Source organism: Protopterus annectens, chromosome 7.part1 (genome assembly GCF_019279795.1).
Source record: "Protopterus annectens isolate FY-2018-M chromosome 7.part1, PAN1.0, whole genome shotgun sequence".
In the NCBI taxonomy this organism is placed as follows: domain Eukaryota; kingdom Metazoa; phylum Chordata; order Ceratodontiformes; family Protopteridae; genus Protopterus; species Protopterus annectens.
The window spans coordinates 253,512,266-253,540,175 of NC_056740.1; the positions used below are offsets into that span (position 1 = coordinate 253,512,266).

At 44.9% G+C, this 27,910-nt stretch overlaps 1 protein-coding gene across 2 annotated transcripts in view; it reads right to left on the reverse strand.

Annotated features, from left to right (window-relative positions):
- The window catches only part of CCDC66 (coiled-coil domain containing 66), a 1,871,188-nt gene that overhangs the window by 279,472 nt on the left and 1,563,806 nt on the right, over positions 1-27,910 (reverse strand). For both annotated transcript variants that reach the window (XM_044078704.1, XM_044078703.1), the window contains exon 16: positions 25,518-25,576. In XM_044078704.1, coding sequence (XP_043934639.1) covers positions 25,518-25,576 — 59 coding nt within the window. The remainder of the gene's footprint in view (positions 1-25,517; positions 25,577-27,910) is intronic.

Genomic DNA, 27,910 nt, shown 5'->3' on the forward strand with positions numbered 1-27,910 from the left:
TTTAAGTGATCCCTCTTTATAACTATGTGGGGTTTACTTGATTAGCAATTTTTTTTGAAAATTATTCCATTTTTTTACACTTGTGACATTGCTGACCAAATGCTAAACATCTCTCTCTCCTTTAGACTCATGGTTGGCACCACAATTGTGACAGTTAACAATAAACTTAGACTTGGGTTTTGCTGACTCACACTTCTACTGCACTGAGCATGATCCTTTCTTAGAACTTGCTGGAAAACTACGTGGTTTCCCTGGTGAACCAGAAGGGGCTGTGGCTGCCATGTGCTTAGGCCTGCTTCTGTTTGCCAAGTGTTGCATGCTACTTGCATTTGCTCTGGAGCCTGCTGAAACCATGCTCTTGTCACTTGCAAGAATACTTGTGTGCCTTTCTGTAACTTCATGGATTTGACAAATCTCAATGGCTTTACTCAATGTTAAATCACTGTCACGAAGCAAAATCTTTCTCACAGCAGCATTATTAATACCACACACACCTGTCCTTTATTAAGTCATCTTTTAAGTCACCAAACTGACACATTTTAGCTTTCTTTCTCAGGTCAGTAATACAAGTGGCACAAGTTTCCCCTGGTTTCTAATCTCTTGTGTAAAACAAATGCCTCTCTAGTGTAATATTCATTTGGGGGTTGCACATTTTCCTGAATTTGCACTTCACTCGGGGTCTTCCCTTGATTTGGCTTGTACAACAATATGACAGTTTTCACCTTCTCCCTCACATACTGCTGGTGAATACACAAATGAACGCTCTCTATCAATGGCCTCTGACCCAGCAAGGTTTAACAAAATGAATGCCCTGGTGTGGAGCATCTTTGTCAGAATAAGCTGCTTGTATAAAATATCATACACTTTCTCAAATATTCTCCAATTCTCTGCAATATTCTGATCAAATACAAGTGGTGAGGGCTTTCAAAATCTGTCTGCCATATTAACACATGCCAGTGAAGGGTTTTACAAATATGCATGAACACACACATAAGCAAGAAATTTATGCCAGTTATTTGTAACTTTGTCCAATAGCACAATAAGCCTTTGAATAACTGAACTTTGAGAAATAAGTCTCTCGGGTACTGTAATACTCTTGAAACTGCAAAAGTAATTTATCTTCATTTTATCAAACATTTCACATAACTGCACTGTATAAATGAACTGGGCAGAAGAAGCTCAGAGTAAGAAACATTTCAAAGTAACTGCACTTTGCAAATAAACAGTGCACAGCACACTGAAACTTCCCCCAAAATGGCAGTACCTTGCTAGATAACTCTTAGCAGTGCAAGAAACACTCTGGCGACACTTTGCAAACAGTCACACCCAGCACAAGAAACTTTTCAAAATGGTTGTACTTTGACTGTACCTCACAAAATAGTTGCACTTTGCACACAAATAAACTCTTCTGAATACAAGCACAGTAATAAGCACAGACTGTAAGCACTTTTACATACTTTGAGATACTTCGAATAATTCTAGTTATGCCCTTGATACAAAACGAAGTCGTAGTTATGCCAAAACACAGCACTTTGCTAAAAAAAACTAGCAATCACCTTGCTTTAGTTATGCTTAATGTGCCCTTTTTGCCCTTATCATATTTGTTTTGCTCGTTTAATCTCGTTTCATGCCCACTGTACTTTTCTTGTGATTGTTTCACTCTAAACATGCCTGTTTTGCTTTTTCTGTTAATCGTTTTATTAAATATCTTAATCTTAAACATCTCATTTAATTAATAAACCTCTTGTGCCTCTCACTTGTCTAATAATGTGGTTTGTGCCCTTGTAATGCTTCTGTTTTACCTTTTTTATAAAATAAACTGTTTGTGCAAGTCCTCATTACCTTTGGCTCTTTTCTGGCCCTTTTTCATACTCATTTCTCTTAGTTTACCTTCACTGTTATCTCTGCACCTCGTAGCTCTGAATATCAGTCTCTGCTTGCCTAGTTAGGATTTAATAGACGAATCTTTGTGGGTTCTGTTCAAGCAGCTTTATGATGTACAAATACATCATGACTGAAACCTATTAACTTTAACTTAGGTAACTTGTATACAAATTAGCTACATTCATGCTAACTCTCTAGCTGCACTTTCAAAATGGCACTGAGCATAGCACGTACTTGCTACTTACATATGCAAGTTCAGTCCTTGATATGCTTCTTAAAGACACAGCACACACACTGTTCTACAGTTGACCAACAGAAGACTTAATGCAGTGAGAAAAAAAACATTCTCTAAAACAGGCAACACAGGGAAGATAGGTGCAGCATTTGGTATACGTAGCTGTAACAAAACTATTTATTTTTTATGTCATAGGAATTTCATTTTGATCCTACTGAAGCACGTTTCATACTGGATAAAATGTCTGCAAAAGAAATGTATTCAGCAGGGAAATCAGAAGTTGTACTGTCCTCAGACTAAGAATGCTTAGAGTGAGAAGAAACTCCTGAAGTGCACTCATCCCCCAGTATTAACTGCTCTTCTGATTGAAAATTCCTGTCAGAATGAGAAGGAACTGTTTCTTTTTCTTGACAGAGACTTGAAAAAGGCAAGAAAATAGAAGCAATCATTTCCCCGGCAAATCACTGTAAATATACCCTGTCCATGGAAACAGAAACAGTGACCAAAAGTTTGCCTCACTAAGCACATCTTCTTTGAAACAAGCCCCCTTAGGCACACTGGACCCAGTATCCCTGACTCTGTGAGGACTCTTCAGATGCCAATTCCCCAGACAGCAGCAACTGTGGCTCTTCCTTGTGCACTGAGCCACACAAGACATGATAAATCCCCTGGGTCTTTGGTGGTTTCAAATGCTACAGCTAGAGGGCCAAGGGAACAAGATGGGTGGTGGCTACAGCAGAGTCACCCACTAGCATCTGAGGCATGCAAGGAGCTGGTCTAATAAAGGATCCTTACAAAGTTTCTTTTTCTTTTCCTTTTTTTTGGTAGTGGGGAAGGTAGAACCACAGAAACTGACAGCTGCTCCACTGGTAATCTGGGAATGAGAACTGAAAAGTAAGCAACAGAGCACAGGTTGGTATGGAGAACAGAAAAGGCAAATATGTTCTGAGGTATGTATACCACTGATTCCTATCTCAAACTCACCAAATTTTAAAACACGTGGAAGTTTTTAGTCAAAAAAATAAACTTTTCCTCACAACATGTTTACACAATCATCAATTCAATATTTTAAGACAGTCAGTAACACTTTGTTTCTTACCACAAGCACTACACAATGACAGAAAAAAATACATGTTTTCTTCATAAACTTAATTCAAAATACAAAGGACTTCCCTAATGTGGATTTATCTGCCCAGCTCTTGTACAGTGGGTAGCTAACTGACAAAAACACAGTGGATGCTGAATGAAGCTGTTACTTCAGCAGCAAAAAAAAAAATCTCTAAAGAAACTGGTACTCCAACTAGAGTGCTCTGCATGCTCCTAGTAGCTGGAGGGCTTCCAAAGCTCTTTAAAGCTGGCTAGTGCAGAGGGGTAAGGCTATTTCAACTGTGATGCATTTACTGAATATATACCAAATACAGCTGATGCAACTTCAAAATGTTGACTTTGTAGGGGTCAAGTCCCCTTGTACCTCCTAAAGTGTGACCACTTTGCCATCTTTATCCCCTTACTTATACACACACACACGCACGCACGCACACACACACACACACACACACACACACACACACACACACACACACACACACACACACACACTCACACATACACACATACACACACACACACACACGCAAACTCCACAGTTGCATGACTGCTGAAACTGCAGAGAAAATAAAGCACCGCACACAGTAAACCCCTACTGCTACGCAAACAAAAACGTATCCAAACAGAACAGTAGGCAGCACCAACGCATAAATGATGTTTTAAACTAACTTTCCTTGAAACTCCCAACTATCCCATTACCTAAAACCTCAACACCAATGGCTATCTACAACTTTCTATACTATTCCATGGATTGTGAGTCAACAAAATGTGCTTTCGTGGTAATATCTTTTCAACAAATTTATTATAACGACTTGTTATTTAACATAAATTTACTTAGATAAAATGAACCACACCTTATGTACACCCTGAAGTTGGTCAAATATGCACCAGATGAAGGAGTTCAAGATGTGTATTTGGATCTAGGAAACCCATATGAAACCATTCCTCACACCGGTATTATTTAGAGCTTTGAGAATCATCAAAACTATTACAATTACAAAATAGGGAGAAGAGGGATTGAAAGATAATCTATATAGTAAGAGTTTGTGATATTCTACCTGACAGACTAAATCTTATAAGTGGAGTGACATAAAGATCTGTTTTTTGCCCCCTGGTTCAAGTATTCTTTTTTCATATGGGCCTGGTTATCCAAGTTTGTAGATGACTGCCCACAATGCTGCTTTATGACCCGTGAAGAAGAAAAGATTACGCTTTAGAATTTCATAAACAATTTCTACTGACGTGGAGACAACAGCTTAACTTTCAATATGAGTAAATACTCTAGCCTTCATTTCAGCAGAAAGAATCCCAAGTTCACCTATAGTTTGGGAAAAGCATTCACTGTCATTAAAAGAAAAGGTTGAAGGCCAAGCTAATGCTGTGGATCTTAATTTCACAGTTGACCATAATTCCTCAGTTATAAATTCAAAATCTGATAAACAAGTACATTAGCAATACAGCTGGGACAGTCATATAAAGCCACTGCCTGATTCATTAGTTAGGCCTCTTATACAGAACACAATGCACTCACTGTCTAGCTTAAGCTGCACCAACCTAATTACTCAGCTCAAGGGTATAATGTCATTACATGAAAAAAAAAATGCTGGGGCCTAAAATCACACAATTATAAACTTAGATTTAAAAGTCTCATCCTATATTCGATTTCATACAGATTTTTAAAAAACAACTTAAGTGCTACCTTTGCATTCGCTTAACATTTCTTAGGTTTATAGGTAGGTACTAGGCTATCCGCTCGAGGGCTAACGTAAGCCTAGCCAACAGTGTATTGGCTTCCGCCACCTATGTAGTGTTACATTCCTGCCCCTCTATTGAGCAGAGCCCCAGACATAATCCCATGGGTGAACTTCCTATCACCCATCTACTTATCAAGGTTTTTCTTGAAGAGTGCTAATGATGAGCTCTGCTTGACGTAGATGGGAATTTTGTTCCAGAGCATGGGAAGTCTCTGGGACAAGAATTTATCCATCCAGCATGTCCTATTTATTGTTGTGGCAAGGATTAGGTCCCTAGAGCATGTAGCTTGGGGAGATTGGGATTTCATTAAGTGGAGCATGTCCATCAATTCTGGGTTTGACATAGCATTATATGTCAGACAGAAATCTCCTCGGAATAAGCGGTATGTGACCGAGTAGAGTTGGAGTTTCTTGAGCTGGTCGGCATAGGGCAACTGTCTGAGGCCAGCAATCCTCTTGGTGAGGTACTTTTGGGGCTTCTTCAGTTGTTGTAGGTGTCTTGTGAGGTACATCGCAAATGGGGCATTGTATTCAATGAGGGGTCTCATAAGTGATGAGTAGAGGGGGACAATGACTTCCTTTTTTCTAGATGCAAACTCTTTTATGATTAGGTGGGCCACGCAGAAAGATTTTCTGACCACTGTGGCAATGTGGTTATCAAAGGAGAGGTTACTATCCACTTGGGTCCCAAGGTCTCTCATCACACTTTCTGTGTTAAGTGAACTTCCCCCTATTTGGTAATTCATGGGTACCGTGTTTTTACCAAAGGGGATAACAATGCACTTTTTGGAATTTAGCTTGAGGCCATGATTTTGACACCAGATGTCTGTCTCGGTGAGGCCCTTTTGCAGGATGTCTACGGTGGTAGGGGAATCGATAATGGCACCCAGTTTGCAGTCATCTGCGAACTTGGTTAGCCATAGACCCTCGGTGTTTGCTTGCACTTCAGAGAAGTGCATACTGAACAGGAGAGGTCCCAAGACTGAACCCTGGGGCACTCCACTTGTCACTGGTTTGGAGTCGGATCTGGAGTCTGCAACTCTCACCGTGTGGGTTCTGTCCGTGAGCCACTTGGCCACCCATCTTGTGATATAAGGGTTTATGTTAAGGTTGATAGTTTATCTACGATTCCTGAATGGGGGATAGTGTTGAAGGCTTTCATGAGGTCCAGGTAGGCTGTGTGGACCACCTTGCCCTCGTCTATGACCTTGGTAACTGTTTCAAAAAAGTCTACCAGGTTTAGGAGACATGATCTACCCTTCACAAATCCGAACTGGGTAGCATCCAAAGTTTGGAGGTTCCCAATGTCTTTGTTTATGAGTTCCATGATGGTGCTCTCCATGGCCTTGCAGACCAGACTTGTCAGGCTAATAGGTCGATAGTTCCCGGGGTCTGTGGTGGCTCCTCCTTTGTGGAGTGGGATAACTGTTGCTGTGTGCCATTCGGTGAGCACACAGCCTGTGGTGAGGCTGTGACTGAACATGGAGATTAGGTGGGGGGCTAGTTCATTTTGGAGTATGTGTAAGATGCAGCCTGGGATGTTGTCTGGTCCCATGGATGCTGTGTTTTTTGCTTTAGAGAGTGCCATTTTTACCTGCATGTTTGTGACTGATGGGGCTCTACAATCATCTGGTATAGTTATAGGCCCGTTGGGGGGGGGGGTGAGGGGGGAGTAAAGTTTGCACTGAACCTATCTGCCAAGATGTTGGCAATATCAGTTGGCTCTCTATATTTTGCGCCATTCTGTTGTAGGTCGGTGCAGATCTGGGTGCTGCCATTGAGATTCTTGACATAGCTAAAGACTGCCTTGTGGTTGTCTTTAGAATCAGAGGCAATTTTCCTTTCAAAATTGGCTTTGCAGGATTTTATGAGAGATCTTAGTTTCTTACAGAGGCTCATCAGTGAGTTCCTCCATTCCTGGGTTTTTACTCTTTTTTACAACAGTTTCTTCCTTCTGTTGTAGAGTTTGTTAATGGCAGGGGGCTACCAGATCGGCTTCCTTTTTTTGGAGGACAGCGTCTTTGCTTTGTTGGGGACAGCACGATCCATGCACTCATGCAGGTGTTTGTAAAGTGCATTTGTGTAGGATTCAGCAGTTGTGACTGTATTGACTGTGTTATCCATCTGCAGGGGCATTGTGAAGTTAGCCACCTCAGTTTTGAGTAGCGTGAAGTACGCTTTGGAGAAATTTTTTACCATGCTTTCCTTGTGTGGGGGTGGGGTTGGGATGTGGACATCTAGGGTGATTAGTTTATGGTCTGATCTAACAAGCGAGGAGCTGATCTTGGGCTTTGAGCACCAGTCACCCATGTTGGTAATGATCAGGTCCAGAATATTGTTGCCCCTGGTGGGGGTGTTGACAAGTTGATCCAGGGTGTTACAGTTTATAAATTCCAGGAATCGTTGAGCAAGGGGATTAGTACAAGAGTAGTTTTCCCAGTTTATGTTAGGGTAGTTGAAATCACCCAGTATTATGGTATTTGGTTGGACCTTCATTTTTTCCAATGTCTCTGGGAACGAGGAGTGTGGGTCCTAGGTCATGGTGGGGGATCTATAACAAGCTACAACTTGGAATGCATTTTTGCCCTAGGTTAGTTGCACTTGGATGATCTCAGAGGCATTGTGTTTTGCAACTAGTCTGGAGGTGTGGATGTCCTTGATGAATATGGACATACCTCCAAGCCTTTGTGTTTTGATCTGGGTTTTGAGGCCGAAACGTGTGGTATGTATTACAGCCTGGTAGTGCTGGGGTGCTCTCGGGAGCCTTGAACCAGGTCTCAGTCACTGCACAGATATCGAGGTTCTCCATTTTGATGGGTGCCTCGAGTGAGTGCATTTTGAGGTTTAGACTCCTAGCTTTGAGCAGGATTGCCCTCAGTTTGTCACCTGTAGTTCTTACAGTGGTAGGTTTGTCTTTTGAGCCATGCCTAAAAAGGACACTATGGGATGGGGGCGGCAGGAGCCTTGGCCAATATCCTGAACACCAGGGGTGACAAGTGCAGGCCATCTCTCATGAAGCATCGTGGGTTGTCAAGCATGTCATCTCAGGCAGACAGATACTGGATCCCCTCTGAATGACACCAGAAGCTTAGCCAATTGTTGAAGTTGATCATCTTATCCTTGTACTGTGGTATCATTCTTGGTGAAGGCAGGATGCTACTCAGGGCTAGGGTCATACCTGCCTGGGCTACAAGATCGGAGAGCTCTTCCATGTCTCTTTTCATGTAGTCCAGGGAGGTACGTCTCAGGTCATTTACACCACCATGGACAATGACAGAGTCATATTTATACTTGCCTTGTAGTGACCTGAGTGCATGCGTTATGTGGCGGATTCTGGCACCCAACAAGCAGCTGACAGTAACCTTCTCTTTGTCCAGCCTGGTGAGTGGGACGTTGGTTTGCCTGACTATAGAGTCACCTATCACTAGAGTGTTGGGTATGTTGATTTGCCTAATGGGCTGTGGTTGTGTGGCACACCGAGTTTGTGGTCTATATGTTGTTTGGGGTGTGTTGGTGGGAGGGGTTGCTTGTGTGTTTGCTTTGGAGGTATCTGTTGCCTAGGGCTATTTAGATTTTTACTCAGAGCCTCCGTATATGTCTTGGTGTTACTATGTGTGGGTTTTGGAGTTGTTGGTTTAGTTGGTCTATGTGAAGTGAGTGGGGTGCTGTGAGTTATTACCTTCTCCTCTTGACTGTCTGTTCCAGTCTTGGTAGGAGAGAGCTTTGCCTCTAGATTGGCTGTATAAGTGCATCTCCCGCAAGTTTTAAGAGTTTGGTGGTAGGAGGAGAGGGTTGTCTGTGTACATGAGTCAGTTGTAACACTGCCTCAAGATGCCCAGGTTCATTAGGTAGGCTGGAGAGTACACTGGGAAGCTGTCTCTTGGACATACCTGAATAAGTAGTAAAGATGTTTGCTTTTGTTAAGTGGGGAAGTAGTTGTCAAGTAGGGAAGTACATAGACAATTCCCTCCTGGCAGATGCGGGGGTTGAGTGTTGGGGGTTATTTAGTGCTGCAGCAGATTTACAGCAAGTGCTGGGCTAAAAGGTGTGGGTCTGAGTGCTCAGGCTGAAAGACTGACTAGTTATAAGGGAAAAAGTGAAGAGCAGACTTTGTGGAGCCAGGGATAGTTAACCCTAGCTAACTGGCGCTGTGCGGTGCGCAAAACTGTGCAAATGTGGGTTTTTATAGCAGAAAGATGAAAGGGATAGAAATTAGCCCAAAATGGCCAATAAACTACAAATTCTAAACTGAAAAACACTCCTGCAGGAACAGATAGGCTGCTCAAAGCTCCCCACTCTCACTGGTGAAAAGAGAAGCTTCCTTCCATCCAAGTAAGGTATGGGCAACACAGAAACTACAATACAGCCCTGGAGTCAGCAAACTCTGAAAACTGGAGTCTACTAGCTTCAGAAAGGCGGGGAACATGTGTAGAATAGGTTGTTTTCTTGTTTTATTTAAGAAGTTAAGCCAAATACAGCAAAAAATCACTTTAAAGCACAGTAAAATGGCTATTGCACTTGAGTGTATAGCCTACAACAGTTAAAACAGTTTAAATGCTCACAGAAACGATTTTAAAAGTGCAAACAGTAAGTACAATAAACAGCTGAAATAGGATTTTACTATCAAATAAATGCTAGAAACAGAGAATTTAGGTGGAATTAGCAATATCTAGCAAGAAACAAGCCAAAAAAGTACTTAAATCAAACCAAAGTCTCTTTTCTCCTTCTGCTGCTGCTGTAGGACTCTGCAGGTCACCTGGGCAGGTTCTTGGTTATAAATGCAAAGATTTGATGATGACATACAAGCGTCTACATCACCAATAGATTCTAATCTTGCTAACAAAAATAATAAACCTCTAAATATATAATACAAAATGAAACAAGGCCGACTTTTAATGTACAAAACACTTAACAAAAAGGTGAACTTAGCTTCACAACCCCTTCTGTTTTCAATCATCTACTGAAGTTCCGATATGCACGAAACAATAGGTGTTTCGTGCATAAAGATGTTTGCTTTTGTTAAGTGGGGAAGTAGTTGTCAAGTAGGGAAGTACATAGACAATTCCCTCCTGGCAGATGCGGGGGTTGAGTGTTGGGGGTTATTTAGTGCTGCAGCAGATTTACAGCAAGTGCTGGGCTAAAAGGTGTGGGTCTGAGTGCTCAGGCTGAAAGACTGACTAGTTATAAGGGAAAAAGTGAAGAGCAGACTTTGTGGAGCCAGGGATAGTTAACCCTAGCTAACTGGCGCTGTGCGGTGCGCAAAACTTTTAGTTATGTACTCACCATAACTTCAGATGTTTGGGATCCATCTCGCCTACATTCTGACTGATGGGTTCGGAGCCGATCCCTCGGCTCCGACTCGGCACGCTTATGCCAAAGAGCGAAGTCTCTTATTGGCTGAGCTTACTATATCCCAGGATGCACCACTACCAGTCCCCCAGATCTAGTTTGTCCGCATACATGCACACATGCACGCCCTGCTTATATAACATCGTCAGATGAAACAAGATAAAACAGTAGAACTCAAAACCGTTCAATCTCTTCTGATCTCCAAGGCAGGGGGAAGGAGGGTGGGTATTAGGAATGTAGGCGAGATGGATCCCAAACATCTGAAGTTATGGTGAGTACATAACTAAAAGATGTTATGTGATCCTATCTCGCCTACATTCTGACTGATGGGACAGCGTCCCTAGCACCTGAATCCTGGGTGGCTCACTGGAAAACACTCCTGAGTACCGTGGAACCAAATGAAGCTCGTCCTTTAGATGCCACATCCAATTTGTAGTGGGAAATGAAAGTGTGCGGATTGGACCAAGTAGCCGCAGCACAAATTTCCGATATAGCGAGCTTGGAATGAAAAGCTATAGAAGTAGCCATAGCTCTGGTTGAATGAGCTTTGATAGATGTTGCAAGTTGCTTATTCTGAGTAGAATAAGCCTGAGTTATGCAATCTCTGATCCATTTGGAGATAGTAGCTTTTGTGATGGTTTGGCCCAATTTATTATCTGAGAAGGACACAAACAACTGGTCTGACTTACGAAGTTGCTGAGTCCTGTCTAAATAGAAGCGTAATTGCCTGTGAACATCCAATTTATGGAGAGTGTATTCTGCTTCATTGGAGAATTTTGGGAAGAAAACTGGTAGCTCTAGAGATTGTTGGAGACAGAAACTAGAACAGACCTTTGGGACAAAGGATGGATTAGGCCTAAGTGATACTCTATCCTTGTGGAAAATCAAGTACGGTGGCTTAATAGACAGGGCTTGAAGCTCTGAAACTCTTCTTGCAGAAGTAATTGCAACTAAGAAGGCAGTTTTCCAAGACAGATATTTTAACTCACATGTAGCAGCCGGTTCGAAGGGGAAGATGTTAATGCGAAGCACCAAATCAAGATCCCACGGAGGTGCAGGATGAAAAATTGGGGTCTTAATAGGCTCGCACCTTTAATGAAAGTTTTGCATAGTCTGCTGCTCATCAAAGGAGGATCCATGGATTACGTGGAATTTAGAGATAGCCGCCAGTTGGACTTTAATAGTTGAGACAGAAGATCCTTGATTAAACAGGGATGTCAAGAATTTCAAAACCTCTGGGACAGGAGCAGTGATAGGGTCTAAGCCCTTGAGCTGAGCCCAGATAGCAAACCTCTTCCACTTACTGAGGTACAATTTGTTAGTGGTGGGTTTGTGGGCCGAAGATAAAATGTGAACAACTTCCGGTCTAGTGTGTGCCTTCTAACTAAAGTCGGAAGTGGAGGAGCCAAGCTGTCAATTTCAAAGATTGAAGGGACTGATGCCGATGTCCCGACTGATGGATTAGCAAGTCCGAATTAGGTCTAAAGTCCACGGATCGTCCACGCATGCTTCTTCAGGTAAGGAAACCATACCTGACGAGGCCAGTATGGGGCAATCAGTATCATTGAGGACCCCAATTGAGAAGCTTTTTGAATAACTTTGGGGAGAAGTGGAATTGGAGGAAAGGCATAAAGTAGCCCTGTTGGCCAAGGTTGTGCTAGAGCATCCATAGCTGGTACTCCCTGATGTGGGATCAAGGAGAAGAACCTTTGGCACTTGGTGTTTAGTGGAGTTGCAAATAGGTCGCAGCACGTCCCGATCTCCTGAAAACCTGAGCTGCTACTGTGTAGTTTAGAGACCACTCGTGAGGAGAGAGAATTGTCCTGCTCAATTTGTCTGCCAATATATTTGACCTTCCCGGGATGTGGGTCGCTACCAAGAAGCGGTTGGTAGCTACGGCCCATTCCCACACTCTCATGGCCTCTCTGACAAGAGGGTACGATCTGGTCCCTCCTTGTTTGTTCAGATACCAGACCACCGACATGTTGTCTGTGTGGATGGCGATGATGCCCTGAGGAAGAAACTTGTGTAAGGCCTGTAGGGATAGAAGTACAGCCCTCATCTCCAACACGTTGATGTGGAGAAGAGCTTCGTCTGGAAGCCAGGAGCCCTGAACTAGCCTGCCCAGACAATGCCCCCCCCCACCCTATCTGGGAGGCATCTGTCATCAGGGTAACCACTGGAGACGGAACAACAAAGGGTCTTGCTTGATCCAAATTCGATGTCAGAAGCCACCAGCGAAGGTCACTTTTGCATAGTTCCGTAAGCATGATGTGATGATTGAGAGGAACATCGTGAACGGACCATTGGGATGACAATAGCCACTGAAGAATCCTCATGTGCAAGCTTGCCAGAGGAACTAAAGAACCGTGGCAGACATTGAGCCTAAAACTTGTAGAACCATCCTGGCTGGGGCTTTGGATCTCGAGATCAGAGCTTGAACTTGGCCCTGTAAAGTTTGGATCCTTTCGCAGGAAGAAAGACGCATCAATCTTGAGTCTATCTCCGCTCCTATGAACTTTATCGTTGAGAGGGCAGCAAGACAGACTTTGACCAATTGAATGTAATCCCCAGGGTAATACCCAGGGAGATGGTGGCTTTGAGGTTGTCCATTAGTAGATGCCTGGTGGTGGCAGTCAGGAGCCAGTCGTCCAGATAGGGAAACACTTGGAATCCAAGACTTCTCAGGTGAGCCGTCACTACTGCCAAACACTTGGTGAACACCCTGGGGCTGTGGTGAGACCAAAGGGCAGAGCGCAAAATTGGTAATGACTGACTCCCAGGCTGAAGCGCAGATACCTCCTGGACGCCTGATGTATCGGTATGTGATAATAGGCGTCCTTGAGGTCTATGGAGCACATCCAAACATCCTTCTCCAACAATGGGAGAATGGATTGTAACGTGACCATTGAATTTGGATTTCGTGACGGATTGGTTCAGTCTGCTGAGATCCAATATTGGTCTCAGGTCCCCTGTCTTTTTGGCACTAAAAGAACCTGGAGTAATTTCCTGATCCGATCTGGTCTGTGGGGACGGTTGGATGACTCCTTTCTAGCAGCTTTAAAGCTTCTGCGGCTGCCATTTCCCTTTGACTGGGTGGTGGGTCCGGGATTCTTTTGGACGGTGGCGAGTATGTGAATGGGATGGTGTAACCTCTGGCAATGATCCGAAGCACCCATCTGTCCTGAGTGATTGACTCCCAGGCTTTTAGGTGCTTGGCAAAGCGACACCCGACTGGCTCGAGCAGCACAGCCGGGCAATCCCTCATGACGTGTGGGAGGCTGAAGAGCCACGAAAGGACTCGCGGTCTCCAGAATTGCGGGCCCTCTGCCGCCTCTGGGACGGCGTCTCCCTGAAAAATTTCCCGTCCTCTGCCTCTGGAAGGGAATCTTCCTGCTGTTGGGAGAAAAACTTACGAGATTTTGGAACCACATTTTCCCCTCCTTTAGCCTTGGGGTAAGGCCGAAGGGAGTGGAATAACGGGCACCTACGGCAGATAAAGTTTTTCCCTCTTGCTCACAGCGGGTAAGGGTGTCTTTAACCTTGGGTCCAAACAAGGAGGACCCATCAAAGGGAGCGTCGTGAAGGAAGACTTGAAGGCCTCCGCAACTGACACAAGCGGAGCCAGGCTTGTCTCCGTAGAGCCACGCCTGTGCCTGCCTCTACCACCCCTTCGGCCGCATAGGAAATGAGCCTCATGGACGAGTTAGAAATTGACGTAAGGATAGCCAACTGAGAGCTAACCGACTGGGCTAGCTGCTCAGGTAGGTTACCGAGAGGGAATCTGACAACTCCTTGACCAGATCCCTCTGAAGCCTGGTAAAATGTGCCAAATAATTCAGAGACCTTAACGTAAAGGCCGCTGAAGTCAGGGTGCGCTTCCTACCTGTCCATACTCCTAGACTCCTTATTAGGAGGATGGATGGACGTTGAAGCCTCTGCCACGTCCTGTTGTGTAGCAGATGCCACCACCATGGCATCTACAGCCACGCCTTTAGTGGGGAACTCCTTCTCGGGGGGAGCAGACAAAAATTTATTTGGACGAGAAGGGACTGGTTCCACGGTATCTGGATGTTCCCGCCCGACAAACTAAATCCAGAAGCTCGTCAAGGCGGAGACACCCAGGAGGCAGAGGGCTGAGCCCCAAAGGCCTTGAGGAGCACTGACTCATCAGCAGAGGGGGGTTTGGATATCCAGCCACCTCGTTGTTTGAGGATCTCTAAGATGTCTGCAAATGAGACATCATCCGAGGGCGACTTGGGACCCCTCTGCATCATCAAGATCAGTGTCTGATGTAATAGACTCGGGGAGTCCACGTGCTTCCTCTTGCACGATCTCTTCCTTGGGGTTCCTCCAAGACAACTCCGAAGAACCCTCAGGAGGAGGGAACCCCACTGGGGGTAACCTCAGGCCCGGGCTCCGCTGACTACGGACAGGGAACTGCCAAAGACCCAGTCTCCACGCCCAGGGAAGGTGCCGGTAAAGCCGGAGAGATGGCCGAAGAGGACTTGGCCAAGGCACTCCTCATGGCTCTGAAAGCCGGACCCCCAGAATCCTGGGAGTGTCCGGTCCCCGGAGCCATGATAGCAGACGGAAGTCCCGCAGCCGAAGCACCGAGGGGAGGCTCGGAACCCAGCATAGGTCCCGAAACATCACCCCCGGGTCCAGCCGAAGAAGTCCAGCGTACCAAACTCGGACCCGAAGGCCGGGTTGGAGTAAGGGTCGGAGCCGACCCTAAGATCTCCACCGGCTCCACCCGCACCTGCTCCGACGGAGCCAAGCAGTCGGAGGAGGAATGGCAATGGGGTGGGCCAAGGTCATCGGCTCCGAAGCCAACTGGGTTGGAACCGAAACAAATTTTTGGAAGACTGGGGACTGGAACAGTCTTTGGAGCACCCTGTCTATAGCAGAATCTGACATCGTCGAAGAGCGAGAGGAAACAGAGCGGGTTCGAGACGGCCTCTCCAACGGCCCCAAGGGACTAGGGGACCGGCTCCGAGGTGACTCGATGACTATCGGCGCCGAAGGAATACACACACTAGATTCCATCGGTGCCGAGGTGGACTTGGCCGAGGAGGAAGTGTCTGGCGGGCGACCCTTGTCGGCTCGAGACCAGTGGAGCCGGCGAAGGTGACCCGCCTCGATGCCCCAGCCATCGGCTCCGAAGCCAGAGGAGTCGATACTGGTGGCATCGAGGCAGACCATTCGACCTCGGCTCCAAGTCCTTGGAGCCGAAGGAGAGGCCTGCCTATGTCTCTTGGCGGTCGGATCCGACGGACTGGTCGGAACCGCCCTTTCTTTTAGCCGGAGAAGGAGAGGATGCCAAGGCTTCTTCAAAGGAAGGTTTAATTAACCCTTAAGAATCAATTTATTTTTCCTCTCCTGGAGGACCCTTGAGGAAAAAGCGTGACATACGCTGCATGACTCCTGTAAGTGTTTTGCACCCAAACAATACACACAGAGCGGTGATCGTCTGTGATAGACATTTGAAACTACATTTTGTACATTTTTTAAAGCCCGAAGGCCTAGGAGTCTGAGACATTATGGTAGACAATTTCAGTAACTTTGACAGGAAAAAATACAATTACTAACTTACTGATTGACAAACCTAAATATAGGCTTACAGTTATCGCTTAAGAGCGCAAAAGACAGGGAACTTTGAAAACCCTGTAAGGTTTTAGAAGGGTTGACTGACCGGGAAGGCCCTAGATGAAGGGGGGCCGAAATCAAACTCAACCCAATCACACAAGTCTTCAACAATCCAAACACACACAATGAGAGCGTTAGCCGTTAAAACAGCTTTTGAGACAAGAAACAGCAAAAAACTGACAGAAAAAGTTAGTTAAAATAACTACTCAGCCCAGCCAGCTCGAGACCACGTCTTCGCAGGAAAGCGGCAAACGAGATCTGGGGGACTGGTAGTGGTGCATCCTGGGATATAGTAAGCTCAGCCAATAAGAGACTTCGCTCTTTGGCATAAGCTTGCCGAGTCGGAGCCGAGGGATCGGCTCCGAACCCATCAGTCAGAATGTAGGCGAGATAGGATCACATAACATCTGTGCAAATGTGGGTTTTTATAGCAGAAAGATGAAAGGGATAGAAATTAGCCCAAAATGGCCAATAAACTACAAATTCTAAACTGAAAAACACTCCTGCAGGAACAGATAGGCTGCTCAAAGCTCCCCACTCTCACTGGTGAAAAGAGAAGCTTCCTTCCATCCAAGTAAGGTATGGGCAACACAGAAACTACAATACAGCCCTGGAGTCAGCAAACTCTGAAAACTGGAGTCTACTAGCTTCAGAAAGGCGGGGAACATGTGTAGAATAGGTTGTTTTCTTGTTTTATTTAAGAAGTTAAGCCAAATACAGCAAAAAATCACTTTAAAGCACAGTAAAATGGCTATTGCACTTGAGTGTATAGCCTACAACAGTTAAAACAGTTTAAATGCTCACAGAAACGATTTTAAAAGTGCAAACAGTAAGTACAATAAACAGCTGAAATAGGATTTTACTATCAAATAAATGCTAGAAACAGAGAATTTAGGTGGAATTAGCAATATCTAGCAAGAAACAAGCCAAAAAAGTACTTAAATCAAACCAAAGTCTCTTTTCTCCTTCTGCTGCTGCTGTAGGACTCTGCAGGTCACCTGGGCAGGTTCTTGGTTATAAATGCAAAGATTTGATGATGACATACAAGCGTCTACATCACCAATAGATTCTAATCTTGCTAACAAAAATAATAAACCTCTAAATATATAATACAAAATTAAACAAGGCCGACTTTTAATGTACAAAACACTTAACAAAAAGGTGAACTTAGCTTCACAACCCCTTCTGTTTTCAATCATCTACTGAAGTTCCGATATGCACGAAACAATAGGTGTTGCAAACACTAGCCTCTGAATTCCATGGGCTTGATTCCAAAAGACCTGCTCTCAGTGTAAGTGACCACTTACCATTTGGTGAACCAGACAATGGAATCAGTTTTGACCTCAGAGAAGACACCAAAAAAATAGTGGCCTCAGGACGGACACTTGAGGGACTCCACAAGTGGCAAGATTGTGACGACAGAAGTCATTGTGTTTTTACACGTTGCATATAACTGTCTAATCATTTGAGGACTTAAGCTATGGCTTTATTTATTTATTTGCATTGGTTTACTGGGAAAATCTAACTGAGCTTTATAACCCCTTTTCAGCAGAGGCTCAGTGACAAAAGCTCCAGTAACATTAGTATGCAAGTGTTGTAAAAGCACAGTGTTACTACAGACTATATCACAGATATGACTTTGACATTCCACCGATACATCATATAACATTTGGAAGATAACATTCAGAATAGGCAGAACCATAGCTTCATGTACTGGTGCAGTTCATAAAGTTTGGGATATTAGTAGGCATTAGAAAGGTAAACAGACTAAAGGGGTACAACTTGAACTGAGTATATATGGGCGAGGTGATAATACAGTATTGTTTGTTGTAAAGAAAGCAGAGAGGAGGGTGTAATCTTTGAAGCAGAATTATTTCACAGCTTCTGCACTCATTTATTGGGAGTAAAGAGACAGCTGAACAGTTGCTGCTTACCATATTTACAACATATACTAAAGCAATGCACCATTTTAATTTTACATGCAAGGATAAATGTTGGACATAATGTACTAGAAAGATTCTATTCTTCTGTCGGTACTTTTATGGACAGGAAATTATCCAAGGGATAAACAGGAACATATCCAAGAGTCTTAAGAAAAAAATGTTTAGCTCAGTTTTGCATGAGTGAAAGTCAGTTGTGAGCCTAAGAGGAAGGGAGAGTGTTCCAGATTTTAGATACATAGTTTTAGTACATAACAAACCCAGCTGAGTTGTGAGATTTGTGGATAAACAGTAGATGTTTGAATTTGGAGCATAGAGACCTAGTTTTTAAGTAATGGTGGAGGAATATTTTTTAGGCTTGGGCAATGATGTGCTACAGGTTATAACTAGTTGTATGTTAGGAGAACAGGTAGCTCAAATCAGTTGCGCTGATTTAAGTGCTGTACAGCGATGAAACCTATGTGGGTGTCTGGGAGTAAACTGTGTTACCTTGTTGTAGAATTGACCTAGTCTGTCGTGGGTTTTCCGAAGATTTGTCAGGATTGTAGTGGCACAGAGAAATGAAGGGAGGTAAAAGCTAATCTGAAGTAGTTTACTTCATTTGGTCTTCAATCTGTGGGTTACGGATCCATATCGGATCCGAGCTAGCAACTTTTACTAGCATCTGCTCCGAACTCCTCCCCTTACCCATAATACACCTCCACTGCCTTCCATCCCCAGATCTCATTTGTTGCGAATAGCTTCTGCATCGTGTCTCTTGAGCTCCAACTTAGTCAAGTGGGTAGAACCTCTCTGAATATCTTTTTTCTTTAAAAATTGTTAGATAGTGTTAGTATAGGCTCCCCTTTCTCCTCCCCTCGCTTGGTGCGTCAAATTTGTGTTTTAGGGTAGTTACAGTAGTTTGTACTGTTGTGTGAAATCTTTTTGCTTCCCCCCTCAGTGTTTTCTGTGTACGAGTGTGGTGAGTGGGTGTGTGTGTGTGTCAGTAGAAAGAAACTATTCTTTTTTTCTTAAGGTTTCTTTCTCTGTTAGTATGGCTGACAAGCCTATCTTCAAACGTTGCACTGAGTGTGGCCATAAATTATCCCCTGCGGATGGCCACACTCTGTGTGTTTTGTGTGTGGGTGTGGCCCATCTGAGTGTGGACTGCAGTATATGTGCGGGCTTCAGTCCCTGCGTCATTAAGGATAGGAAGGCCAAGTTGGCCCTCAAAGGCCTTCTTCCCCCTTCAGAGTCTGTTTCCTCGTCTCTGGCTTCGGTTACAGTGGCTGCTGTGGCTGCCTCTCCTTCCTCTCTTCTCCTGGCTTCTCTCCCACTCAGGCTGGAACTCAAACTCCTGTTCTAAAGCCTGTAGAATTGGAGAAGAGAAGGGACAGAGAGAGAGTCGAAGGCGAGGGAAAAGCGAAAGAGGTCACTGGACCTCCCTTCACCCATAAAAACTTGACGGATTTGTGACTCCCCTTGGCTCCAATCTCTGAGGTTCTCCCCATAGTTGGAGGAGACACATTCAGCTTCTAGGGCCTAGATGCCCTGACCTGCCATGTCGGAGTCTGTGGCATTGTCGAGGACCACCCGTTCTTTGTCGGAGGTTGATCTGGATAAAATGATGAGGCTTATCCGTACTCAGATCCAGATGGGGGTCTTGCCGGCCCCCCCTCCCTCTGGAGGGGGGAGCTCGCTTCCCTTTTTCCAGCCTATATCTCCTTCTCTAATCTGACTTTCGGGTTTGGAGTATTCGGATCTGAGGGTGGCTTTGGTCAGGGTGTCGGCGCCGACGGTACCTGCTTCCTCGATGCCACCAGCTGCCTGGAGAGTTTCGGATCTGACCAGCTTGGATCTGAGCCATTCTCAGAGTCGGAGCTTGGGTGTCGGATCTGAGTGAGTGGAACTTTTTTCATTGGCTCCGTCTTTGTCGGGCCAAGTTCCCTCCCTTGGAGCTCTGTCCACTTCAGGCCTGGCTCTGATTCGTCGGACCCGGGGAGACCAGCCTCCTTATTGGTTTCTCAGGAGGTTCTCTCTCCTTCGGCATTCGACATGGTAGAAAGGGTACTCTCTGCTGGATCAAGACCCCTGACTGCCCCCTCGGACTCAAACCAGACCCCCTCGGCTCTATTTATGGTACCCATCATTTTACCGGAGGGACAGCCTGTGCTCGAGGAGCCCCAGATGGTTCCACCTGAGGAACAAGTGGCTTGCAAGGTCCCCCCGGAGAGCCCCATCGGAGAGGTACCTCGCAAGCATACTTGCAAGAGGAGGCACTTGGACTCTCCTGCGTCCCTCACCGAGAACACGGACTTGGCTGATGCAGAAGGTTCCCCTAGATCACCTCCCGAGGATCTCTCCTTTGGAGGCATCATGGAAATCCTGCACCAACGGGGAGGTTGGTCTGCCCCCAAACCTTCTTCTGACGAGTCCATGTTTCTGGAGGCTTTCGGCATGAGCTCATCTATTTCCTGGGTGCCCCTCCCACGGATCCTTTCGTGGATCTGATCACCTCACGGGCATGGAAGGAACTGGACACCATGGAACTTATCCCAAAAAGACCCAACAAGATTTTAAGTCCCCCCACAGACAGACCAGCATGGAACAAGGGCTCCCCCATAGACGCTATGGTGGTAGCAGCCACAAAGAAGGAACTTGCTCAGGAGAGTTCCTCGGTTCATCTTCCTGAATGAAAGTCATGGATGATGGACTGCCTAGAGAAGTGGGTTTATGCTTCAGCTACCTTTTCAATTAGGGTGCTGAACTACCTGGCCCATGTTACCAGACTCCAACGCGACCTGGTAAAGGAGCTGGAGGAGTCTCCCCCCAAGTCCATGTTGCAGGAGGACAAGGCTTCACTCTCAGTGAGGATGGCCACTTTAAAAGCAGTCTCCAACACGTCTATGTGACTCCTTTCGCATGCTATGGAAGAAGCAGCTAGGGTGTCTGGGTCCGGTGGGTCCATGAGGCGCAACACCTGGCTCAGGTCATGTGATTTTTCGGAACCCTTCAAGGCATCCTTTGCCAATGCTCCTTATGATGGCTCTACTCACTTTGGTAAGACCATCAAAGAGACACTAGTCCAGAGTGAGAAGGACAGGAAGACACTGTCTGCCATCGGGATCCGCTTCTTGAACCCTCAAAGGTCCTTTTCCCAGAACCAGAGAGGGCAAAAGAAGATGTGGTTCCGGAAGTCACAGTATTCCTGGGACACTCAGGGCTCTTCTTCCCCCAGAGGCAGAGGGGGACAGAATGGATGCCGGCCCAGAGGCAGAGGGGGTCCGAAGAATTTTGGGTCTCGAGAACCTTTCTCGGACAGACCTAGGCAGCAACCCTGAGGGGTTGCCTGACTGCTCTGCTCTGGTGGCAGTCAGGGGATGATTGTCCTTGTACCTAGCGGTATGGGAGTCCATAACATCAGACCGCTGGGTGCTTCAGATCACATCCAGAGGGTACTCTATCCCCTTCGTGGGTTCTCCCAAGTCTCCCAGACACCTCCCAGATGTAGCACCCATGCAAAGGGATGCAGCAACATAGGAAATTTCCAAGCTGCTAGAAAAACAAGCCATCAAAATCATCTCACCAGATCAGTCCGGATCGGGCTTCTAGTCCAGGTTCTTTCTGGTGCCAAAGAAAACGGGGGACTTAAGGCCCATTCTGGACCTTTCTACCCTGAACCTGTCAGTTGCCAAGGAGAAGTTCCGGATGGTCACATTACAGTCCATCATGCCGTACCTGCAAGAGAGCGACTGGATGTGCTCATTAGACCTTCAGGATGCTTACTATCACATAAAAATGAACAGAAGTTCCAGGAGGTTCCTTCACTTCCGGCTAGGAGTCAATCATTACCAATTTCGAGCCCTACACTATGGTCTCACCACAGCCTCCCAGGTGTTTACCAAAGTGATAGCGGTGGTAGTGGCTCACCTGAGGCTTCAAGGGATTCAGGTCTATCCGTACCTGGGCGATTGACTCCTCACTGCTCCCACCAGACGTCTACTCTCCCAAACCAAGGATTATTTCCTGACTGTTGCCCTGCATTTGGGGATCACAATCAACACATTCAAATCTCTCCTAGATCCTGTACAGGTAATAGACTACATTGGTGCCAGGATAGATACTCTTCAGTGCAAAATCTTCCTGACCTCGGAGAGAGTTCAAAACCTGAGGATGCATGTCTCCCTGATCTACCATTCTCATCTCCCAATGGCAGAATCAGTGTTGAGGGCCTTAGGCTCGATGGCGGCGACCATAACTCTGCTCTCGTGTGCCCGGTTACACATGAGAATTCTACAGTGGACTCTAGCGGTACAGTGGTCCCTGTTGGAACTGCCTTTGGCACATCCAATTCAACTCAGTCGATTCTGTCGGTCTTCCCTCATATGGATGTGCTCTCCGGACATTTTGGAGGGATGACCCTTTGTTCCAGCCCCGGCCCAAGCCATAGTGACCACGGATGCTGCCCAACTCAGGTGGGAGGCATTGTTCAGGCAGGACAATCCAAGGCCTGTAGTCCCCCATAGAGACCAGCTTGCACATAAATGTCCTACAGATGAGGGCGATCCTTCTAGTGTTACAGGCCCTTCATGCCTTTCTTCCTCTGGGAATGACTGCAATTCAATCAGACATGTCAGTGTATATCAACAAACAGGAAGGGACCAGCTCTTACCCCCTTTGTCGCGAGGCCAGGAGAGTGTGAGAATGGGCGATCTCTGCCAGTTGCTTTCTCATCGCAATGCACATTCTGGGATGATCCAACATCCTATGGGACAGGCTAAGTCAGACCATTCTGATGCCTTATGAGTGGTCTCTGAATCTGGCAGTAGCAGAACAAATCTTCAGTGAATGGGGTCAACTTTGCTGCAATCTCTTCGCATCTCCTTCCAACGCGAAGTGAAGCAAGTTTTTCACTCTGACCCCCCCTGCTGGGGGAGTCCTCCAGAGATGCTCTAGTTCATGCTTGGCCTCCCAGTCTTCTGTATGCTTATCTGCCAGTACCTCTTATTTCGAGGTTTCTACAGAAAGCTCTTCAACTGGGGAGCAAAGTGATTCTCATTGCCCCGTTCTGGCCTCGCCAGGTATGGTTTCCCTTCCTATGGTCTCACCTTCTAGCAGCTCCACCTTGGATCCTAGATCCCATTCAGGATCTGATTTCACTCCCTTCGGGGGTACCTCATCTGAATCTGGACAGTCTGAAGCTCACAGCTTGGCTGTTCCAGTTCCCGTGATTGCTAGGACTCCTGGACTATCCTCCTCTGTTAGATCTATTCTGGTGGCTGCTCATAAGTCTTCGACCAGGAGAGTTTATCGCAGCAAGTGGAAACGTTTTTCCCTTTGGGCCTTTCAAAGGAGTTTAGACCCTTTCACGGCTCCTATTTCTGCCATTCTTGATTTTCTAGCTGATATTTTTCAACACAGAGCTAGTTCTTCTACTGTCAAGGTTCAGTTGGCTGCCATTTCTCATTTTCATGTGGGCAAGAATTCTGCCTCTTTAGCCTCTTCCAGACCATGTAAAGCCTTTATTAAAGGCACCTTTTTGTTATGCCCCCCCGGTCAAATATCATGTTCCCCCATGGGACCTTACTATGGTTCTTCAAGCTTTGGTCGCTCTACCTTTTGAGCCTGCCACAACTGCAGATCTGAAATTTTTATCTTGGAAAACAGCTTTTCTGGTGGCTATTACCTCTGCCAAAAGGGTTTCAGAATTACAGAACTGTCCATCAAAGTTCCTTGTATGATTTTTCACAAAGATAGGGTTTTCCTTCGAACCAATCCATCCTTTCTTCCTAAGGTGGCATCACCAGTCAATATCAATCAGACAATCAATTTGTCTGTGTTTTTTTCCAATTTCACTAACAAGATGGAATACAAACTTCATCTGTTGGATGTTCATAGACGGTTACGATTCTATTTACACAGGACAAAAAATTTCCACAAATCTGATTATTTGTATCATTCTATAAACCCTTTTTGGGAAAACCTATCTCCAAGGTCACTATTGCTAGATGGATCTCTTCATGCATCCTTTCAGGTCTATAAAGACACAGGCATGTCTCTTCCAGGTCAGGTGAAAGCTCATTCCACTAGGTCCATGGCTACTTCTGCAGCTTTTTGGTTGAGTGTCTTTGGATGACATTTGTTCTGCAGCTACTTGGTCCTCATCTCATATTGTTTATTTCTCACTACAAATTGGACTTGACTTCCAGAAAGAGAGCACTGTTTGGTTCCACTGTGCTCCTGAATATCCTTCCATGAGGGCCTCCCAGGAGTCTAGTAGCTGGGGACTCTGTCTCACAGGTTGAAGACCAAATGAAGTAAACTACTCCAGATAAAGAAGTTATGTGCTCACCATAACATTCCATCTGAATAGTTGTACTTCATTTGTCTTCAACCGTCCCTCCCTCCTTCCCCCGGACCTTGGCATATGATCAGCCTACGGGCTGCAGTACAGGTCACAAGTAATTTTTCAGGTCAGGTTATCAGTATGAGGTTTACCAAACTCGATCTGGGGATGGAAGGCAGTGGAGGTGTATTATGGGTAAGGGGAGGAGTTTGGAGCTCAGAGCAGATGCTAGTAAAAGTTGCCAGATCGGATCCGATACGGATCCGTAACCCACAGGTTGAAAACAAATGAAGTACAACTACTCAGAAGGAACATTATGGTGAGTACATAACTTCTTTTTTTTTTTACTATGTTCTGGAAAGTAGTGTTTGGCTCTACAGACCGTGGTGAGTTTTTGATGGGAATTCATCTTCACATTGCTATGATTCTGTCATAGGGTATAGTGTCAAATGCTTTATCCAGATTTTGGTAAGGTGCATGGACAGATAAATCTTCATTCAGGTGGTAATCACAGTCTCATGAGTTAAGTATACATGAGCCACGTTTAAAAAAACATGCTGTGTTAGGTCAGGGAAGTTTCCTTTGCCAGTCTAAATTCCATGATGATTCTCTATCATCTTCGACAATATACTTGTGAGGCTGATAAGTTTGTGGAACGATCCATTCTGGTGACCTAGTAACAAAAGAGCCGGCTTCTAGATATCAGGGATATGGTCAGTATTTAATGTTTTGTTAAGAATGCATGCAAGACCTATTTTAATTGCACAAATTGGGCTTCTTGGTATCTCATCTGGTCCCTTGAAACTGAAGCTTCTGACACTTCTGAGGGGAGTTTGCTTTTCAGCCAATTGTTTTCCACCAAAGTATAGAAATCAAGCAAACATATACAATCTGAAAAACACTCAGTTCTAGTAATATTCAAGAGACAAATATAAAAAAAGAAGGGAATTTAGCCACTGGAATTTAACACATCGGTTTGTTCCAACAATCTTGCAAAAACTATGAAGATATCCAGCATTCCAGTTCTATATTTTTGACCAGTACTTACAACTCCGACTAAGTGCCAGACTGCTGTGGATCATCAAATGACTGTTATATTTTTTTACGCTGTCACATTCATCACAAATTATTGCTGTTGTACTTTTTACACTTTTGCATTCCAATTTTATGTTTTCGACTTCTGCAGACATTGTTTAACTTGGAGAACCTAAGAGCCCAGATTAAACTCAAGCGCTTAAGAACATATACCATTGTTAGTTAGACGAAACATATACCTGTTTTCCAAGCTGATGTGTGTTCGATTGTCTAGATTCCCCTTCTGCATGTTTTCTTCCTGGAAGAAGAGATCAGAATTTATGCAATACTTCTTATTAGGTGAAACAGCAAACACATTTTTGTACATCAACAATAAAATTAGTAAAAATATCTCCAGGAAACATTCGTATAACAACTAGAGTCTGAACTGCAAAATAAAATAGAAAATTACTGATTTTGTAGAATTATCTGCTATCACTGACTTTGGTTCGACAATGTTCTGTTTGTATGCTTATTTAATTTTTTAATTTATTTTCCCAGATGATCCTGGAAGCATTGAGATGATTAAGCAACTTACTCATTTTCACAGTTTGAAAATTAAGAGAACAAAAAACTCTCTAAATGATCTGTAGACCAAAGAATCTGCTTTGTCAATCTTGACAGGGTGGAGGCTACAGCCTGAGGTTGGTTAATGTCAAAGGGTAAATGGCCTTATGACTCAACTACCTTGTATTTTATAGGACTATAAATTCATGCAAAATGGTGACTTGCTTAGGTAAAAAGAAAAAAAAAAACTAAAATAAGACAAGATATGCAAAAGCATCAAAAAATACAAAGACATTTTGATTTGGTCAGCTGATGAAAGGTCAGTGCATTTGTCTAGGCTGCATGTTTGGCATGGAAAAAAGTCTGCTATCTTATTATATGGGAAGGATATAAAGTTCTCAATTGTATAGCAGCACCCAACAGAGGTTGCAGGAAAGTGGCTAACTGCCAAAAATCAATCCAGCTCATGCCGTACCTTCTGGCCTCAGTTACCGGATCGCAGTACAAAGGGCAGAGGTGTATCCATATTCATCAAGGATACCCATATCTCCAGGTTAGTAGCGCAGCATGATGCCCCAGAGATCATCCATGTGCAACTATCAGCAGGCAAAACCACATTTCAAGTCGTAGCCGGTTATAGATCGCCTGGCATGTCCTAAGATGCTCACTCTGCATTCCTTGAGACATTGGAAAATATAAAGGTCCTACCCAACACCATAATCTTGGGTGATTTCAACTACCCTGGTATAGACTGGGTGAACTACCAATGTTCCAACTATGCTCAGCGATTCATAGAATTTATAAATTCAAATGCCCTTGAACAACTAGTATGTTCCCCCACTAGAGGGGACAACATATTGGATTTAATCATCACAAATATGGGCGCCCATTGTACCACACCTGTTATCACTCCCCCTTGGTCAGATCCGACCACAAACTGATAACCCTGGACATCCTCACCCCTCTACCTCCCCCAGTCAAAGAAACCATAGTCAAAAACCTTTCCAAAGCAAACTTCAAACTACTTGCATCCAAAGTGGAAAGCTTCACTATTCCCTTGCAGAAGGATAATGATATCCAGGATGCGGAATCCTACACCAAGGCACTCTATATGCATCTTCAGGATTGCATGGACCATGCTATCCCAAATAAAACCAAGACTCCTTCCTCAAGCAAGAAGAAACCAGTCTGGTGGACCCCGGTCATAAGCAAACTTTACAATAAAAGGAGGAGACTTATACAAAAAAAGGCCAAATCTCAAGTAGAAAAATCATCCCTGATCAGCATTAGTAAGAAAGTGAGGGCCCTCATCAAGTCAACTAAAGCTAATTTTGAAAAGAAAGTTGCCAAGGATAACCATAAGGCCTTCTATGGCTACGTCAAAAACCTAAATGGCAATGCTCAGGTCTGTTCTGAGCTAGTACAAAATGGAACAAAATGCACTGACTCTTCTGACATTGCCAACATCTTGGCTGACAAGTTCAGTGCAAATTTCTCCCCCCCCCCTCACCACCTACAAGGCCTATTACCATTCCAGGGGATTGTGTAAGTCCAATTATTACTGATACGTTGGTTAACAAGGCTCTATCTAAAGCTAAAAACACTGCCTCCATGGAACCAGATGGTGTCCCAGGCTGTGTCATACGCGAGCTCCAAAAGGAATTAACCCTGCATCTTAATACCCTGCTCAGTCTCAGCCTCTCCACAGGATATGTGCCCATAGAATGGCGCACGGCAACAGTGGTCCCACTACACAAGGGTGGGGCCACAACTGACCCTGGGAACTACTGACCAATAAGCCTGAACAGTCTGATCTGTAAGGCTATGGAGCGAATCATTATGGAACTCATAAATGGAGAGACTGGGAACCTCCAGTCGCTGGAGCCCACACAGTTCGGCTTCGTCAAGGGCAAATCATGCTCCTGAACCTGGTGGATTTCTTTGAGACAGTTACTCAGGCTATAGATAAGTGAAAGGAGGTACACACGGCTTATCTTGACCTTGTTAAAGCATTTGACACCATTCCCCATTCAGGTATTATTGATAAGCTCACCAGCCTGGGCATAAACCCTTACATCACAAGATG